Genomic DNA, 21204 nt, shown 5'->3' on the forward strand with positions numbered 1-21204 from the left:
GGGGTCCTGGATGAGGGGAGCCAGTCTCTAGCCCCGGATACGCGCGTGACTCCGGACGCATGCGCGCCGCCCCTCCCTCCGCCCTCCTCCCTCCCTGGGCTCACTGCGCAAACGTAGCAGAATGGGGTCGTGTCTCCATTCTTAGGAGACTTGAGGGGCGTTCCATTAGGATTACCAGCCCAGCGGAACGATAGCTTCCTTGAGGGGCGCTGAATTTCACTTTCCATTATAATTCCTTTCCTTCGGAGAGTTTACACACCCACCAATACTTCCATACGCTCTACGGAGGCCCCTGATGCATGTGTTGCCCAAAAGGAAAAAGGTGATCAATTCCCATTTGTTTTTAATTGGGATGGCGTGGAAATTTTTTTCATCCTCAAGTAAAGGGGGAAGAAAATTTTGGTTTGTCATTGAATCTGTTGTTTCCCAGCTCAAAAAAAATTATTAAGGGAATCATTTGACCTTAAGAATTACTTCCTTACGGAGTGGACTTCCGGCTGCCGCCATTCGGTGCGTGGGCGTCACGAGCTATCGCGGATTGGCCAATGTACAAGGGGCTTCGGGATTGTGGTTGGCTGGAGAAAAGGGGCCCTTGCACTGTGATTGGTCGATGTGGAAGAAACGGAGCGCGCGCGGAGCAAGTTTTGAAAGTAGACCGTAAGACTGCTGATTCTCCTGGACCATGTCGCTGCGGCCGAGTCTTGGGAACTGCTTTGGGCGCTGGTGTCCCTCTGGTCTCAGCCTAGGTGAGGAAATAGAGAGAAAGAGAGGGCAGGCTCGGGAGGAGTCGGGGAGGCGAATGGAGAAAGGAATGGAACCCAGCCGTCCTCGCTAGCCCTCTAGCCAGTGACAGACAAGCTCCGCCCTCCCTCCCACCTCGGTCTTTGAGGAGAAGGGGGGAAATTGGAAGCTTCTGTGGATCTCTCCTGTGTGGGCATTCTCTCTTACGGGTACCGATCGCCATCCATTCTTGTATTCGCTCTGGCGTCCTACAAATCTTAGCTTTCCTGAGGCTCAGCTTCGTCATTCGGTTCACCATTCTTTTTTGGACCAGCTCATATCTTTGCTCATTCATGCATTTCTTTGACATTTTCATGCTCGCTAATTTGTCTTTTGATAATATGTTGTGGCTGAGAGGCAGCATAGTATGATGGTTTGAAGATCGGGCTTGGAGATAGAAAGACCAGAGTTAAAACTGCCTCTGACAGTTTTAGCTCTGGGACGGGGTGAATCATTTAACATTTTAGTGCTGCCGGCAGTCGCTGATCTGCATTGGTTCTGTATACTAATGAAATGACTGATTTGAACCAATGATGTGCTGCATCACTCCCATTTTATTGTCTGGACAGTAGTTCTCGTTCACATAGTTTTTTCCTGTCTTGTTTGAGTGAACACTTGAATGATTATAAATCTCAGCTGAGAGTGTATGCTATGGTGTGGGTCTGTCTCTCTCTCTCTCTTTTTTTGGTGGGGTTTTTAAAAAAATACCTTTTTATTGATGTTTCTCTACTTCATAATTTTGGCCAGTATCCTTTTCCTCTCTCCCTGAGAACTATCTCATATATAAACTAGTATGCTTACTTATGATATATTTTTATTCATTTCGTTAAATATTTCCCAATTGCATGTAAATCTTTTAACAATCTTTCTAAAAAATTTTGAGTTCCAAGTTCTTTCCCTTCCTTCCTCCTCTTTGAGAAGGTAAAGCAATTTGATATGAATTATCCTTGTGAAGTTAAGAAAAACATACAAGTAGTATTTTTAAAGAATAAAAGAAAAAGAAGAGGAAAAAAATCAGCATAAGTGCCTTTTTTTGATCTTAATGCAATTAACAATCAGGAAGATGCTGGTGGTGTAGTGAAAGAAGTGCAGGATTTGGAATTAGAAGACCTGAGATTGAATCCTGCCGTTTACTAATTAGTCAGCCAATAAATATTTATTATTAATGATTTTCCAACTCTTTGTGACCCCATTTGTGCTTTTCTTGGCAAAGATCCTGTAGTATTTTGCCATTTCCTTCTCCAGTTTGTTTTACATATGAAGCAACTGAGGCAGGGTTAAGGGTCTAGGAAATGCCTGAAGTCACATTTGAACTCAGGTCTTCCTGACTCTAGCTGGGCACTCTTTCTGAAGCACTTAGCTATCTCCCACCCAAATCCTTAGTACAGCTTTAAGCTACTCTTCTGTAGCTTCACTTCACTCTTTTCACTATGCTATATTGCTTCTTATATATTACCAGCTATTCAGGATCTGAATTTCATTTCATCTCCCATCTGCAGGCATTTTTTTCTCAACTTGCTCTTGGAGTGTTTTCTCTTATTTACTGGATGTCTTTAAGTGCCACCTAAAATTGCACGTTTCCCAACCCCACTTAACTCTTGTGCCCTTGTCTCTTTTAACTATTTCCTATTTATTCTGTATGTAGCTTATATAACAAACATATACATATTTGTTTGCTTGTCTACCTCAGCAGAGTATGATCTTAGCACAGTGCCCGACATAGGAAGCATTGTAAGTGGTTAGGTGACCTAGGCCTATAGTCAAGAAGACCCAGCTTTCCGAGTTCAAATCTGCACTCAGATACTAGTTATGTGACACAAGACAAGTCATTAAAACCTAATTATCTCAGATTTTGGGACTCCCTGTACATGCATGTTATTGCATTAGGCCATACGGGAAAATTTACCAGGTCAAAGACTTGTATTTTTCTCTCCTGTTCCTTTCTTCTCAGTGCTTAGCACTGAATATACACAGAACAGATTAAAGGGTTGTGTTTTTTTTTAGGGGAGGCACTAGCCAGCACTTTGAGAATAAGTGGCAGAATTTAATGTAGAAAATGGCACTTTGAAGCAAACTTCTAGAGAGTCGATGAAATTCTTTTAGGCTTTTAAAGCCTTTTATCACCTGGTCCCAACCTATTTTTCCAATCTTTGTTATAAGAAACAACTGGTTGATATAGTGGATCCAACTTCTACTATAAAGGTGTATCTTTTTCTTGGAACAATCAGGAGGCCAGTGTTGTTACCTATGTGACTAGGCATATCACTTAACAAATCTTGGCCTCAGTTTTCTCATCTATAAGATGAGACTAGGTCAAAGTTTTTTAAACTGTTTCAAAATCCCATATGGGATCATGCAACTGAATGTGATGATTGTGAAAAATTAGGCAACAGATAAAAAGTTATGATAAATCCAAAGTGTTTCTGACAGTGCTTGTCTGTGTTGCATCCCAGAACTTCATTGCAGCCTTGATTCTGAATATATAACATGCATACTTTACACTGCATAGGCATGAATGTTGCCAGAAATACCTTAACTCAGATTCAAGATGGAATTGTGGAAAAATTTCTTGGGTTTAAAACAAAGTTTAACAAACTGTGGACTAGGTAATCTCTAAGATGCTTTCTAGCTCCAAATCTGTGTGTCCTTATGATCTTTTGAAGTGACTCCCAGGTTGCACCTAGATCCTTCTGTTTAGTTGCTTTAATTTGGGAGATAAAGTGGGGATGGTAATGATGTTATTTAGTGCCAACCACGCCCTCTGCTTTCTGACCCTTTTTGGAGAAAGAGAGAGAGAGAGAGAGAGAGAGAGAGAGAGAGAGAGAGAGAGAGAGAGAGAGAGAGAGAGAGAGTGAGAGTGTGTGTGTGTGTGTGTGTGTGTGTGTGTGTGCTCGCGCGCGTGTGTATTTTATGTTGTGTAAAGTTTAGGTGTAATCTCCATAAGGTTTATGTGGAAGATATTGAATCATGGAGAGTATTGATTTTCTTATGACCCAGTTATCTTCAGTGGATGTTAATACATAAAATGCAGTTAGTTAAGTTGATGGTGGCTCTTTTTGCAAATGATCAATATGAGTAGGACCAAGTATCCTATTCAGAGTTGCCTTTGAATATACAATGAAACCTTCTCATTTATGTCTTTTCATGTGACAATTTTTGAAGGTAGTGATAGTCAATTACATTGTTATTCCAGCATATTCTGCCATTTGCCATTTTTTGGACATACATAGTTTGGTTGTTTCTGAGGTTTTAGCTATTAAAAATAAAGTACCTGTCCTGTAAATATTTTTGTAAATTTTGCTCTTACTATCTTTTAATAGCATTTTGTGGTATATTTTTGAGAAGACATGAGTTGGAAAAGAGGATTGGAAAAGCAAAGATGAGTTTTGATTTATGTCATTGGTGAACATTTTTGAATCAATGAGATCATAAATCCATTTGAAATATATTATATTTAGGATATAGTTCCAGTTGTGGGGTTATTATGTCAAACAAATGATCAGTTTATAATTTTTACTGTGTTTTGCTAAGGTGCTGTCTAAAAAAAATTTGCATCACCTTCCAGTTTTGCCAACCTTATAAATGTTTTTCCAGCAACACTAAATTTTACCATTAACCATTTTTGATTATTTTTATGGGCATAAGCTGCAATGTTGTTTTATTATTGTTTCTTTGATTATCAAAAAGTTTAAACAATTTTTGAGGTGATTGATTATGATTTATTTATAACCTTTACATGCTTAAGAAAGGTTTATTTTTGTTAAAAAACCCTTTTAGACCTCTCCAAGTTATCATGTAACAATATTGTATATTTTGATTATATGTCTGCAAATTATTTGTCCCATTATTAATCCCTCCTCACCAAATAAATGCTGTCTTTAAGGGGGACTGAGTCTTTTTCAAATGTAATATGTTTTGTAATTCTTGTAATGCACAAAACTTTGGATGTTTGTGTTCTTCAAATTTCTGCAAATCTCTAACACAGTGGTTTTATACATAGAAGGTACTTGTTATTGTAAATGAGGCAATGAATGAACTTGTTTTAGCTTTCAAAAATTCAATTCATATCTTTTGACTGCTTATGCATTGAAAAATAAATACTACTCTTTTAACTGTGTCAGTTATTTAGATTTCATGAGACTTTTTTTTTAATAGATTTTTATTTACAAGTTATATGCATGGGTAATTTTACAGCATTGACAATTGCCAAACCTTTTGTTCCAATTTTTCCCCTTCTTCCCCCCACCCTCATGAGACTTTTATTAAATATCTATTTTGAAAATATTTTCCCAACTTTTTTTAAATTATTATTTTAGTCATTTTGATTTTTGGCAAAGAGTTTGCTATTTTTGTAAAATAAAATCCATATTTCTTATTTCCAATAATATTTTCTATTTGTTTGATAAACATTCCCCCACTCCCATGTAGTCGATTAGATTTGTAAGTTTTTTTTTTTTTCCTATTTGAACCTTAAGTGATCTTTTAACATATTAACACTAATATCTTGTTTTTTTGGAGAAGCAGTTGGGGTTAAGTGACTTGCCCAGGATCATGATGTCTGAAGTGGGATTTGAACTTAGGTCCTCCTGACTTCAGGACTGGTACTTTATCCATTAGGCTATTTATATGCCCCAACACTGATACCTTCAAAGATTTTGCAGTCTAATTAGGAAAACAGTACAGGCCACACAATTTAGAGCTTCATATTGCTCTAAACTTCTAAGCACAGTCCTGTGCAGTTGGTAACAAGGTTATTACTATTGACATTTTATAGATGAGATCACTGAGGTTCAAAAGATTAAGAAGTGTATAAGATATAAGAATGTCAGAGAAGTGACTTTCAGGATATTTAACTAACTAGTGTTATTGACAAGGCTAGTATTATATCCTTTTTAGTTTAATAAGTTCTTACACAGAATAGTAATGTGATAAAGCATTATATAAAAATTAATGTGGTAACCAACCATACGCAGAGATTGAACAATTGAAGAATTAGGAAGTTGCTTTTATATCTTGGTAAACAAAATAATTTCACTAGTTTTCTGGTATCTAAATATTCTACCTTCCACTATGCACATTCCTATCATATTTATTTTTCTTAAGAAATGACACTTAATGAACCTCATTTCTAGTCTCTAGGCTTTGGACTGTCTGATCCCTATAATTTGATGTTAGAATTGTACTTAGGGTGAAATGTGTAAGAAGGCTAGGCATGTAAGTTAGAATCAGCTTGTGAAGGGCTTCAAAAGACAATGGAGTAATATTATATTTAATCCTAGAGATAGGGAGCTCCTGAAATTTATTTATCGAGGAAATGTTGGAGGACAATTTAGAGTGGGGAGAAACTGTAAGCAGGGAGACAAATTTGATGGCACATGAAGTAGTCCAAAAAAGAAGTCATGAAGGCCTGAATTGGGGTGGTAGCAGAGAATGGAGAGAAGTGTAGGAGAAAGTACTATACTCCATGTTTTAGGGACAAGCCTGTCAGAAATAATTTTTACTAATTTAGATTAAATAAATTTTCAACATATCTGTTTAAAGAGAAGGAGCACCAAAGAATAGCAGTTATGTTATGACTTTGAATATCTCTCTAATGCAAGCTATTTTGGAATTGTGGCTTACAGTATCCCTAAACAATAGACAAAATTCTATCATCAAGACTTTAAATGCTTTCTTACTATTTGTAAAAGAGGAAGGGGCTAGGGGATAAGGAGAGCTTAACTTTTTAGATTCTAGCGATATTGTGGAGGTAGAAATGGCATGATTTGCTATGTGATTGTATATGTGAGGTGAAGGACAAATGAAAATCAAGGATAACGCCAAGTCTGAAAACCTTGGTTCCTGGAATGGGTGGTGGTTTCTGATACAGAAATAAGGAACTTTAAAAGAGTGATGAGTTCTTATTTTGACATGTTGAGTTTCAGAGGCCTATGGAACTATTGGCTGAGTCATGAAATAACAATTAAATTTAGAGGAGCTTATTATGTCACCAAGAGACTAAATGTAGACAAAGAAGGCCTGGACTTAGATTGAGTGTTCATTTCATTTTAGGAAGTGTGATGGGTATAATCTATTAATGGAGACTGAAAAGTAGTATAACAGATAGGAGAATCAAGAAAAAGCAGTGTTAGAAAAACTCCAGAAGGATAGAGAGGTAAGCAACTGCTGCAGAGAGGTCAAGAAGGGTGAAGCTTGAGAAAAGGCTAACAGATTTGGCAGTTATGTGATCAATGATAACTTTGGAGAGAGTTATTTTAGTGTAAAGATAAGGTCACAAGTCAGGTTTCAAGAGGTTGAGATGTGAATGAGAAAAGTCCAGGCCACAAGTGTTGATCAGTTTTTCTAAGTATTTAACTGAAAAAGGAACTAAAGATAGGGTGATTTCTTGAGATGATAATAGGGTCTAATGAGAACTTTTTAAAGGATGGAGGAGAATTGGGCTTGTTTGTAGGAATCCTGAAAGGAGTCTACATATAGAAATTGCACTGGATTTTAATACCAACTCTGTTACTTACCTTCTGATAAGCTAGACAAGTGACTTTACTTCTCTGACACTAAATTTCTTCATCTATAATAAATAGGTAATAATTTTTCTACTTATCTCCCAGAATTGTGAGCATCACATGATATGATATGTCAAGTTTTTCTCCACAAATGTGAACAGTGGTTATTCTTTAAAACCCTATTGATTAATTAGCACTTACTCGGTATTAATTGAGTACTTTCAGTTCCTATCACGAAATTGTAACCTTTGCAACAATGAAGTATTGCATTAACCTGACTTCTATCAAAGAACACCAGTGGCATCTTTTATGGCCCCTTTTACTTTACCAGATTCAGCATGCATTGCTGACTCAGTTAAAATAAACTGACTACCAAGTTTTAAACAGAACTATTAATACGTATACACTGTTTTGAAAATAGCTATTTGTGTTTTTGAATATAGCACATAATCTAGAATTCTGGTGGCCCTTTCCAGATAGAAGAGAGGAAATAACTTTCTCACAACATTATAACAATTGACATTAAAATAATTATTTCCCTTATTTTTTATTTTAATAAATATTTTCACATAATATGTTTCCTTTATATGGAAGTGATAGTGGTAAATCAGTACCTTAAAGGTAAGTAAAGAACATGACTAATGCTTTAAAAAAATTTATAGAATATGATCAAAGAATGTTAATATTTTCTTTCTTCCAAAGCTTTATTAATTTCATTTACAATATTTTACCACCAGCATGGGTGGACACAGTTTGGGAACTGGATTTCATGGAAACTGAACCTTTGGATTCTAACATCGAAGCACAGATTACAGAAGATGGACTATATGCATTCACCGAACTCTATGAGAACCTTATTCCTTTTGCCACTCAAGAACATGGAACCACAGAGGTAAAAAACATCTGGTCATTTTTAGGTTTCAAATAAAAATGACTTAAATTAAAATTGTAACCCTCTGATGAGACATGAATAGTACTGTAGGAGTTGAATAAAGAACATATATAGTCTATGAGTTCAGTCATTCGATCTTATGTAGACTACATCTTTCCCTGTGCTTTTTTTTTTGCACAATGCTCAGCTCTTCAAAGAACTCAAAACAATAACAATTTATCAGACTACAATAGTAGAATAATGTAAAAAGAACACAATACTAAAAAGATGTATGTGATAATCTCAGCTAATTTGAGGCAGATAATTTAATCTTTCTTGAATTGTTTTCTCAATTATAAAATGAAGATTTAACTAGATTGGGGATTCCCAATCTTTTTTGTATTATGGCTCCCTTTGGCAGTCTAGTGAAGCTATGGACTCCTTTTCAAAATAATGTTTCTTAAAATAAATAATGTGTGTTTTTTCCCCCTTTTGATCAGGTTTTCTTTTTTGTTCAACTTGGCGAATATGGAAATATGTTTAGAAGAATTACATATGTTTAACTTATATATCCGAAAATATCGGATTGCTTGCTAATCTTGAAGAGGGAAAGAGAAAAAAATTTGGAAACACAGGTTTTGCAAAGATGAATGTTGAAAACTATCTTTGTGTGTATTTGGAAAAACAAAATACTATTAAAAACAAAAAAATGAATAAGATAAAATACATGGGATTGCAAAGGAAACAATTATTTCCAAATATGGTTATCAAAGTATTTTAAAAATACATTCACACATCCCAAGTTAAGAATCCCTAAAGATTATTTCTAACATTGCATGTATCTCATTTAAAAAAGTTTAAATCTGGCTATTCTCCCTTGGGGAGGATGATTTAGAGGGGGACAGAATCGAAGATTTTTGCCCCTCACTGAGTGTCAGAAATATTGGGGTATATCAAAGATGGAGTACCATGCTGCAGGTTGCAGTGTCATCTCTGAAAGAATTCAGGCTTGAGCAGCCTCCAAATCATGCAGGGGCCTGTATTTGGGCATTTGCTTAGGATTGGGGGCGATGCACTCTGTAGGCCTTCTCCTTAAAGGACAATGGCAGAATGAGGCAAGGGTTTATATAAGGAAGGGAAAGTAAGGAAAAGGAAGAAAAACAAAACAGAATAAAACAGACTATGAAAATTGGATAATCTCAGAGGAGATTTTGCATCCTTTTGGACAAACTCTGATAAGAATAAGTAGTTCCTATTAGAGGATCTCCAAGGTAGTTTGTGACAGTCATTGCAACCTAGTGGTTTGGCTCTTGTACTTGGCCACACTCACACTCCCTGCTTATCCCATCCCCCTGAGGGTGACAGTGAAAGGGAGGAGGAGGATCATGAGGCCTCATACTCTGCAGGAGCAGGACATCCTATTGCTGCCTGACAGAGGAGGCAGTTTTAACCTCATCCCTAACCAGCAGCTCAAGGACAGAGAATGGCTCCACCACCTACCATAGTCTGGATATTGAGCTCAGCCCAAGGCCTGAGCAGCCCCCTGAAAGCCCTGGAGCCAGAGCCCAGCTTCCTTCTACCACAAAGGGCCAGAATTCATAGAAGGTAGATTGATGCTTTTTAAAACATTTAAAAGAGCATAATACCTTGCCTGTCCATAGAGTAGCAAACAAGAGCAATTGATCAAAATAATCTGATTGATAGAAAAATAGTTGAAGAGGAATCTTGGAAAATAACACCATATGAAGTGGCTGCTGGTATTAATCAAGGACTGACTGATAACACAGTAATAACCAAAGTAAATAGTGAATTGTAGAATTTGGATTATTCATTGGAAAAAGATTCCACATTGTGTTACTTAGAGGGGCAGCTAGGTGGCGCAGTGGATGGAGCACCAGCCCTGAAGTCAGGAGGACTTGAGTTCAAATAGATTAGATCTCAGAGACCTAACACTTCCTTGCTGTATGAGCAGCCCTGAAGTCAGGAGGACTTGAGTTCAAACAGATTAGGTCTCAGAGACCTAACACTTCCTAGCTGTATGACCCTGGGCAAGTCACTTAATCCCAATTGCCATAGCAAAAAAAAAAAAAAAAAAGTTAGATCTAATAATGAGGAAGCTCAGATTGTGTACTAGCATTCTAATGCACATTTTCTTGGAGAAGCTACGGAAATTTATTATGGAGGATGCTTGTATTGTAACTTACACATTGAAAAAGAATTTTATTATATGTTTGTTGAAGACAGAAGAGTATCCAGTATCCAGTACAGAATTTTCAACATTAGAGAACATGTGTAAAATATTATCATAAAAGAGAAGCAACTTTTTGAAAGAAATCATCAAAGAAATTCTTCTGGACCCGGTTTAACATAATAAATTTATATGTTGAATCCCAAATGAGAAGCTTGGCACCCCAATTACCATTGTATACAGGTGTGGTCCATTGTTTAACCTTTATAGAAGTTTATAAGACATGCTGGAAAAATTAAAACTATAAAAATATTTAAGAATTCCTCAACCTATTGGGAAGGAAAAGCTGATACGGAGGCTTTGCAAAGGAAGCTATGGAATATCCTTTCCTGTTAATATGGTGAAAACTTGGGAAAAGTTCCTGTGGTGATAGGAAAATTGAAAAGGAATGAGAACTTTTCTTTTTTCATGATCTGAGCCCAGGAAGCTTTTTTTTTTCCTCTTTCCAGAGAAGTTTTTATCTATAATATACTCATAGACTTTAAAAGAGAGAAATATCATTTGTATAATTTTACAGAAGGGGTGTATCCTAATGTCTGCAATTGTAAATTCTGGGAAATATCAAGTCATTGGCAGCATTATAGGAAAACATGTTTTCTTTTGATGTTGAGAAGGAGATGTTTGCACTTAAACCTATGAACTTACCAGGGTACTATACAATGTTTACAAATAATCATCTGTGTTTCTAGAGAGAAATGCCTATTAGACTAACTGATTTTGGAATTCTTTATTGGAATGAGCTGTTTGGAACTTTGAGTGGTTTAATGTGTCAGACAATTCCAGCAGGATGATGCTCACATCTTCTGCATGATGGATCAAATTGAAAAAGAAATGAAGGCATGCTTAAAGTTTTTAATAATCAATTTATACAGTATTTGTGTTTTTCTTTCAATTAAATCTTTCTACATGGCCTGAAAATTTCCTAGGAGAAATTGAAATATGAGACCAACCTAAAAACAGCTTCAAAACAGCTTGCGGGAATTTGGAGAGCCATGGAAATTAAACCCAGGAGATAAGGCATTTTATGGTCCTAAAATTGATGATAAAAATCAAAGATGACACTGGCAAGTGACACCAATGTGTCGCTATTCAGCTTGATTCCCAACTACCCATCACTTTTAACCTTACTCATATTAGAAGTGATCATTCACCAAGCTGTTCTGGGATTAGTTGAAAAAATGACAGCCATTCTTTCAGAAAACTATGGAGGAAAATAGCCTGTCTCCACATCAAATAATGATAATCCCTGTAGGGCCAATTTATAAAGAATATGCACTACAGATATTAATGAATTGGGCTTGCAACTAAAAATGCTAGAAGAGGAACAAATTAAAAACCCCCAGTCAAACACTGAACTTGAAATTCTAAAAAAAGGAGAGATCAATAAGATTGAAAATAAAAAAAAATATATTGAATTAATAAAACTAAGAGTTGGTTCTATGAAAAAACCAACAAAATAGACAAACCCTTAGTAAATCTGATTAAAAAAGGAAAGAGGAAAATCAAATTGTTAGTCTTAAAAATGAAAAGGGAGAACTCGCCTCTAACGAAGAAGAAATTAGAGCAATAATTAGGAATTACTTTGCTCAACTTTATGCCAATAAATTTGACAAATGAAATGGAAGAATATCTTCAAAAATATAGCTTGCCCAGATTAACAGAGGAAGAAGTAAATAGTCTAAACAGTCCCATCTTAGAAAAAGAAATAGAATAAGCTATTAACCAACTCCCTAAGAAATGTTTTAAAAAGGAGTTTTTTGAAGCCAGATTCACAATTGATGTTAATCTAGTTCAAAGCTGCAAATGAAATAAGAAAATACAAAATGCATAATTGGTCCAGTATAATTTTATTTCAATGGTTGGAGAAAAAGAAAAAAATAAGATTGTAAATGTTCAAAGTACAATAAAATTCATGGAGAACTTTCAGTAGCTTCCACCATTAATAAATTAAAAAAAAATAAAGGAGTTAACATTCATTAAATGCAGAGGAAGGATTTTGAAGATTTTGAAGTTTCTGTCTTCTGTTCGTCAACCTTAAGACATTTTCTAAGACTTGAGTATGGAATTCCTTTTCTTAGCTTCCTGGAATTTTACTTATGGCCAGAGCTTTGGACTCACAGATGGTAACAAGGGTAACAAGATGTATGATTCAATTTCAGTATCTACTATTCTGAAAGAAATGTAAGTTATGCAGGTGTTTTGATTAGCAATAAAAGAAACCAATTTAGGGAATTTTCAAGGAAAATAAATCTAAATGGTAAAACATTTTTGTTTCCTTCACTTTAAGAAAATTCAGCTCCCTAAATAGATAAATGATTATCTTCATTATTGACTGCTTTGCACAAAGACTTGTAAAAAAAAAAAAATTATCAAGTTACTCTAGTGTTCCTAAGTGCTGTTTTTGATATCATTGATTACTCAAGAAAGCACATGAGATAAACAAGGCAGGGACAGCTGGGTGGTGCAGTGGATAGAGCACCATCTCTGAAGTCAGGAGGACCTGCATTCAAATTTGGTCTCAGATATTTAATACTTCCTAGCTGGGCAACTCACTTAACCCCAATTGCTTCAGCAAAAAAAAAAAGAAGAAGAAGAAGAAGAAGAAGAGAGAAACAAAGCAGAGAAACTTGTGTTATGAACCATTACATTGCACATTGTAGATCAATCAGAAATGCTGTTTAGATACCTTTAAGATATTTGATTTATATATAAAACTTTTAAAAAGTTTTAAAAATTATATAAAAAACAAAACAAAACAAAATATGCCAACTAAGTTAACTACTACTTTACTTCTATAAGGGAGCAAGAAAGTCCAGGTAAAATTCTTCTATCTCAGATTTCATTCAGGGGGTTCACCTTGATAACTTCCTGGCCACCAGGTGGACAAAATGGTAGAAATAATTACTTTGGGGGGTTTTTTATTCCTCTCTTCTACTGGTATATTGAAGTGGTTAGGATTTTCCAAGTCAGTAACTAGGATGATAAATAAACCTTGTATAAGGATAATAGTTTTAGTTATTTGCTAATAACTTGCTGATGATAAAAGAGAGTACTAGAATGACTAGTCCCTAATTCTGTAAAGTAGGAAATTTCCGAAAAGATATAATTCATGTGAAATAAAAAAAAAAAAATTTCTCCAACTCTTGACTTCTTTTTTTCTTTTCTTTTTTTTTTTTTAAAGAGTATTTGGACCATCTTTAAGGAGAATAATATTTCTCATAATGCACTTATAGCCCTTTTCTATCACTTTGTTGAAATTGTCCATAAGAAAAATGCCACCATTCAAAATCGAGAATATGGTCTGCATGCTGCTGGCCTTTACTTTTTATTGCTTGAAATCCCAGGTAAGTGAATCATATCTACCACCACTTTGTTTTTCTGTATTTTTTTCTTACAACCCAAGTGTTCCTTGTTTCCTCATTTGAAAATAAAGAATTTCCTTCCTTTCTTCCTCCCTTCCTTCTTTTCCTCTCTCTATCCCTCCCTCTCTTCTTTCCCTTCCTCTCACCTAGGCTGGAACTACAGGGGCAGCTCACTAATCTGGGAGTTTTGACACTGTGGGCCCCTCCTTAGCCAACCAAGTGTCCCTTACTCCTGGGAGCTCACTTTGGTACTGTTGCTGTTTCGTCTTTTTGTTTGTTTCTGATTCTTTCTAAGCCTGTTTGGGATTTTCATGGCGAAGATATTGGAGTAATTTGCCATTTCTTTTCTCTAGTTAATTTTACATATGAAGCTCTGAAGAACTTTGAAATTGATTTTGTGACATGGGTGACTTTGAACAAAGCAGAATTATAATAGCTCAAAAGAAATGTGAGATGCACAAATTTAGACACATTTCCATTCCAAATACTTATGTGCATTATTTGTTCCTGACCTGTGGTAGTACCTTCTGAATTTATATTGCTTTGATCAGCTTTAGTTGATCTTCAACATAGTGATGTAATATTGGTCCTCTTTGAGAACAAAGAACAGCACCACTATCTTACAGAGGAGGAAACTGAGACAGTGACTTGCCCAGGGTAACATAACTAATTATGTGCCTGAGGCTAGCTTTCAAGAAGATGAGTTTTCTTTATTTCAAACCCAGTTCTCAACAACAACACTTGTATTGGTGCTCAATTTAGTGAGGACATCTCATTTGGCTCACTGAAGTTCAGAACTACTAAATTTAAGATATCTGCTATCTCCAAGCCACCCCAGTAGCTGTGACATGTATATTCCATTACGCTTGGCAAAAATAAAGACTTCTGAATCTGTATCTCTTGAAATGGAAAAACAAAAGAAATAATTTATAATTTATACAAGCAGTTACTCAAGAAATTTTCATACCTGCAGCACTGTGTTTCATGTTTGATACTTGAATATTCTAGAGGGCTACATAATTGGTTGATAGATTTTAATTCAAAAGATCATGCAACAGCCTAGAAATGGCATGATAGCAAGGGTATCTTTGGCTGGGCAAAGCATGGGGCATTTTCACTGACCACAGTTACCTGCTGGTGTTGAATAAGAGAGAGTGGTTTATAGGTACAAAAACAGGATACTTTCCATTAGTGACCTCCATCATGCTGGGCTTGGTCACCATAACAAGGAAAAGGGGTAGAAGGCTTCTAGCTAGTTTTCTATGATTAAGCAAGTGAACTTACAATCTTCAGTTCATAGTGGCCTGTGGGCCTAATAAGCAGAACTTAAAATTACTACCCTTTTGGAGTCATATCAAACTGATTAATAGTGATTGGAATACAATAGGAGTCCAAATGAATCATTTCTCTTGATAACTGGATATAAGAGGAAGAAGAAAAAATTAAAGATAACATCAATGCTTTTAATATGAAAGATTTTAGTAGTACATGGTAAAACTATGGACGGAAATTGAAGTCAAAAGGAATAGAATGGTTAGGACAAAAACTAATGAGCTTGATTTCAGTTATGTAGAAGTTGAGCTACCAATGAGATATGCAGATAAAGATGTCTTATAGGCTTTTGGAGAATGGCTGAAGTCCAAAGAGAGATCAAGGGTAGAAATCATCTGTGTAGAATTTGTTGTTGAAGCTATGAGGGTGACAGATTATCAAAGAAGAAGAAGAGAAGGCCAAAGACAGTATTTGGGGAATAATCACATAAAGTGGTTATAAAGAAAATTAGGGGCTACCCAAGAAATAGTTAGAAAGGTACAAAGATGAGTTTTTAAAAGTATGGTAGTTCTGAATTAGTGTGGCCATGTGGCACAGTTGGTAACCCACTGGGCCTGAAATAAGGAAGATTTCCTGTGTTCAAATCTGGTCTCTAATACTCTTAATACTTGACCCTGGGCAAGTCACTTAACCCTGTTTGCTTCATCTCCTCATCTGTAAAATAAGCTAGAAAAGGAAATAGCAAACTACTCCAGTATCTTTGCCAGGAACACCCCAAAAGTGGTCAGGATGAATTGGATATGAATAAAAATGACTAAAACAACAACAATAATGTTCTAAATTCAAAGAAGGAGAGAGAGTAATCTGTAGAAGGAGGGGGATGGTCAAAAGTGCCCTATTATTTAGTAGGATCAAATATAGATAAGGACTTGAAAAATAAATAGTTCTTAAGTTTGTAAGTAAGTACATAACTTATGACTTAATTTAATATTTTTATTTTCCTGGCTATATTTAAAACAATTTTTTACATTAGTTTTTAAAACTTTGAATTCTAGATTTTCTCTCTTATCCCCAATCCCCTGTTAAAAAAACATATATGAAGTTATTCAAAACATTTCTATAAAAGTCATGTTGTGAAAGAGAACATAACTCTCCCCCCTAAAAGAAAGTCCTTAAAAAAATAAAGTATTAAAAAAAAAAAAAAAAGAGAGAGAGAGAACATATTCCTCAGTCCATATTCAGATACAATTAGTTATTTCTCTGGGTATAGATAGGAATTTTCATAGTAAGTCTTTCAGAGTAGTCATGGTTCTAATTTAAGACTTAAGAGTAGTTTCAGTGGAGTGTTGGGGTTGGAAGTCATGAAGCAGTTCAGCTTTTTGATTGAGTCAAAAAGTTGATAATCGCCTACTATGTGTCAGACACTGTACTAAGGACTAGAGATTCAAAAATGTAGAAGACTTACAAGAATTTAAAATCTAATGGGAGAGATACCAAGTCAACAAATATGTACAAATAAACAAATATAGGACAAATAGGAAATATTAAAGAGAAGAGAGGCATTAGAATTAAGATGACTTGTAGATTAATATTGTATTAGAAATGCTAGCTTTGGCAATAAGAATTGAGAAAGAGATTAAAGGAATAAGAATAGGCAATGATGAAACCAAATTATCACTCTTTGCTGATGATATGATGGTATACTTAGAGAACCCCAGAGACTCTTCTAAAAAGTTATTAGAAACAATCCACACCTTCAGCAAAGTTGCAGGATACAAAATAAACCCACATAAGTCATCAGCATTCTTATATATCACTAACAAAACCCAACAGTTAGAGTTACAGAAAGAAATTCCGTTTAAAGTAACTACTGATTGTATAAAATACTTAGGAATCTATCTGTCAAGGGAAAATCAGAAACTTTATGAGCAAAACTACAAAACACTTTCCACACAAATTAAGTCTGACCTAACCAACTGGAAAAATATCAAATGCTCTTGGATTGGGCGAGCAAATATAATAAAGATGACAATACTACCTAAATTAAATCTATTTATTTAGCGCTATACCAATCAGACTCCCAAAAAACTACTTTGATGACCTAGAAAAAATAACAACAAAGTGCATATGGAAAAACAAAAGGTCAAGAATTTCAAGGGAATTAATGAAAAAAAAAAATCAAATGAAGGTGGCTTAGCTGTACCAGATCTAAAATTATATTATAAAGCAGCAGTTACTAAAACCATCTGGTATTGGCTAAGAAATAGACTAGTTGATCAATGGAATAGGTTAGGTTCAAAGGACAAAACAGCCAATAACTTTAATAATATAGTATTTGACAAACCCAAAAACCCCAGTTTTTGGGATAAGAATGAATTATTTGACAAAAGTTGCTGGGAAAATTTCCAATTAGTATGGCAGAAACTAGACATTGACCCACCCTTAACACCATATACCAAGATAAGGTCAAAATGGGTTCATGACTTAGGCATAAAGAAAGATTATAAATAAATTGGAAGAACATAGGATAGTTTACCTCAGACCTGTGGAAGAGGGAGGAATTTATGACCAAAGAAGAACTAGAGATCACTATTGACCACAAAATAGAAAATTTTGATTATATCAAATTGAAAAGTTTTTGTACAAACAAAACAAATGCAGACAAGATTAGAAGGGAAACAATAAACTGTGAAAACATTTTTATAATCAAAGGTTCTGATAAAGGCCTCATTTCCAAAATATATAGAGAATTGACTCTAAGAAATCAAACCATTCTCCAATTGATAAATGGTCAAAGGATATGAACAGACAATTCTCAGACGAAGAAATTGAAACTATTCATAGACATATAAAACTATGCTCCAAATCATTATTAATTAGAGAAATGCAAATTAAGACAACTCTGAGATACCATTACACACCTGTCAGATTGGCTAGAATGACAGGGAAAGATAATGCGGAATGTTGGAGGGGATGTGGGAAAACAGGGACACTGATACATTGTTGGTGGAATTGTGAACACATCCCAGCCATTCTGGAGAGCAATTTGGAACTATGTCAAAAAGTTATCAAACTGTGCATACCCTTTGATCTAGCAGTGTTTCTACTGGGCTTATACCCCAAAGAGATACTAAAGAAGGGAAAGGGACCTGTATGTGCCAAAAAGGGACCTGTATGTGCTGTTTGTGGCAGCTCTGTTTGTAGTGGCTAGAAGCTGGAAAATGAATGGATGCCCATCAATTGGAGAATGGTTGAATAAACTGTGGTATATGAATGTTATGGAATATTATTGTTCTGTAAGGAACGACCAGCAGGATGAATACAGAGAGGACTGGCAAGACTTAGATGAACTGATGCTAAGTGAAATGAGCAGAACCAGGAGATCATTATATACCTCAACAATGATACTGTTTGAGGATGTATTCTGATGGAAGTGGATCTCTTCGATAAAGAGAGCTAGGTTCAGTTTCAAGTGATCAAGGATGGACAGAAGCAGCTACACCCAAAGAAAGAACACTGGGAAATGAATATAAACTGCTTGCATTTTTATTTTTCTTCCTGGATTATTTATACCTTCTGAATCCAATTCTCCCTGTACAACAAGAAAACTGTTCGGTTCTGCACACATATATTGTATCTAGGATATACTGTAACCTATTCAACATGTAAAGGACTGCTTGCCATCTGGGGGAGGGGGTGGAAGGAAGGAGGGGAAAAATTGGAACAGAAGTGAGTGCAAGGGATAATGCTGTAAAAAATTACCCTGGCATGGGTTTTATCAATAAAAAGTTATTAAAAAAAAAAAAAAGATGACTTGTAGAATTAAGAGGTTCCATAGAAGATGAGATTTCCCTACTTAAAGGAAGATGTATCTGAAAGGTGATGAGAAGGCTACAGAGAGGTCAAAGACAATGAGAAATGGAAAATGTCCACTAAATTTGTCTGCTAAGAGACCATTGATAACTTTAGAGGGAACAATTTCAAGCTTTTGGAAAAAAGTGCCTTAATAGGCTCCCACAGGTCAGATGATAAATTAATTTAGAGCCTATGCATAACCAAATGTGAAAGTTTTCTTCCTTGGTCTCTGATTTCTTTCTCAAATTATTTATTTTTATCAAAGCTTTTTATTTACAAAATATATGCATGCATAATTTTTCCAACATTGACCCTTGCATAATCTTTTGTTGCAAATTTTCCCCTTCTTCCCCCCAACCTCTCCCCTATCTGGCAGATAGTCCAATACATGTTAAATATGTTGAAATACATATTAGATCCAATTTCTGTGTACATATTTAAACAGTTATCTAGTTGCACAAGAAAAAACAAATCTCAATTTATTAAAATTATTCAAAGGATAGGGATAGGAACTGGTCTTGGGACTCCATTGATAAGTAATTAGTTATCATTGTAAGTTCGTATTTTCATTGTGTGTTTCAATCTTAAAGAGTTGGTAGTACACTCACTGAGAGTTTGATGCTTGTTTAGATTTCATACAAGTAGTATGGGCCATAAGTATAACTTGAAATCAGGTCTGCTTGCTTCTGAAGCTAACTATATATATATATATATATATATATATATATATATATATCTGTTTCTCTGTCTGTCTCTCTCTCTCTCTCTCTCTCTACTATGCACAGTTTTCTTGGCTATTTAAAACTAAGTGGAAATTTACTTTATGGGTTTTTTGTTCATTTGTGATATAATTGGATATATGTCAAGATTAATTAAATCCTAATTTGCTTTACTCTTTATGAACAGGTAGCATAGCTAATCAAGTGTTCCATCCAGTAATGTTTGACAAATGTCTTCAGATTCTGAAAAAGAGCTGGCCTCAAGAATCTAGTTTGAGTAGGAAAAGAAAAAAAGAACATCCCAAGAATTCTCAAGCTGATTCAAGAGGAAATAGAAAGAGAGGAAAACCACCCAGGAAAGAGGACTTTGAGGTAAGAAGAGAATAATTTTTAAAAATGTTAGTAATTATAGTATTTTTTTTAAGCTTATAGTTCCATGAGAAGTTTTATAATCACTATATAAAATCTTAAAATTTCAGATTACTTAGTAAGGCTACTTAGTTGTGTACATATTATGTGAGCTCTTTGAGGATGATGACTTTTTTTTCCCCATACATTCCACTGTCTAGCACAATGTTTCTTAAGTAAATGTTTAATAAATGCTTGTCAAATTAAATAGTAAAAAATAATCATTAAAAAAGTCCAACTGAACAAAACATTGTACATTTTTTTTTTTTTTTTACAATTTTTAAAAATAGAATCTACTGATTTATATATCGGAGATGATACAGAAGATGATTTTTATTGACATTGTCACCAGGGTTATGAGAAATTCTATGTGGAGATGTTTAGATGGATTGGGGGAGTTCTACTATTGTCCCCATCCTTCTGACTATCCATTCTCATCATTGTCACCAGACTGACAATCAACAAATTTTTATTAAGCCTTTTTCAATCACTGTGGTAGGTGCTGGGAATACAAATACAATGAATGCTTATTCCAAGTATTCTTGAATTTTCTTTGGGACATGGTATGTACATATATAAATATCTAAAGACCTACTTAGAACATATTCTAATAGAAGATAGTTTAGGAAACAGGTGATGAAATCCGAAAAGGTTTCATGTTGAAGGCAGTGCTAGAATTAAGTCTCGGAGGAAATGATGGATTCTTTGAGATATAAATAAAGAAGAACATTCTAGTGATAGGGATCACCAGTGCAAAGGCATACAGACAGGAGGAGTGTAGTATGTGAGATTCCAAGAGAAGGCAGGTTTAGCTATATTGTAAAGTAAGAAGGGGAGTAATGAGTAATGAGGTAGGAGAGATAAACAAGGACCAGGTAAAGAGGCTTTTAAACACCAAAGTTTATATTTGATCATAGAAGAAATATTGGCATCAATAGTAGTTACAGTGAATAGTAGAACATGAATAGTACAGAGAGATAGTCAGATCCATGCTTAAGGAAAATAACTTTGGCAGCAATGTATAGTTTGTATTGAATTCAATTGGGATTCCATTGCAGTAATTTAGGCAAGAGGTGATATAGGCTGAAACCAACCTGGTATGAGTGTAGAGAAGGGGATCATGTGTGAGAAATCATTTAGGTAGAAATGGCAGGTATGTGGAATTAAGGAGAATAAGGAGTTGAGA

General features: G+C 35.1%; 1 protein-coding gene and 1 pseudogene across 1 annotated transcript in view; both read left to right on the forward strand.

Moving 5' to 3' along the window:
• The first annotated feature begins 79 nt into the window (after positions 1-79).
• NCAPD3 (non-SMC condensin II complex subunit D3) overlaps positions 80-21204 on the forward strand; it is a 108723-nt gene continuing 87598 nt past the window's right edge. Inside the window, exons 1-4 of the mRNA XM_051986645.1 lie at positions 80-746; positions 8021-8175; positions 13584-13746; positions 19798-19982. Coding sequence (XP_051842605.1) covers positions 683-746; positions 8021-8175; positions 13584-13746; positions 19798-19982 — 567 coding nt within the window. The 5' untranslated portion in view covers positions 80-682. The remainder of the gene's footprint in view (positions 747-8020; positions 8176-13583; positions 13747-19797; positions 19983-21204) is intronic.
• On the forward strand, positions 8714-13674 carry LOC127554783 (threonine--tRNA ligase 2, cytoplasmic-like; annotated as a pseudogene).

This window comes from Antechinus flavipes, chromosome 3, assembly GCF_016432865.1.
Source record: "Antechinus flavipes isolate AdamAnt ecotype Samford, QLD, Australia chromosome 3, AdamAnt_v2, whole genome shotgun sequence".
Lineage (NCBI taxonomy): Eukaryota > Metazoa > Chordata > Mammalia > Dasyuromorphia > Dasyuridae > Antechinus > Antechinus flavipes.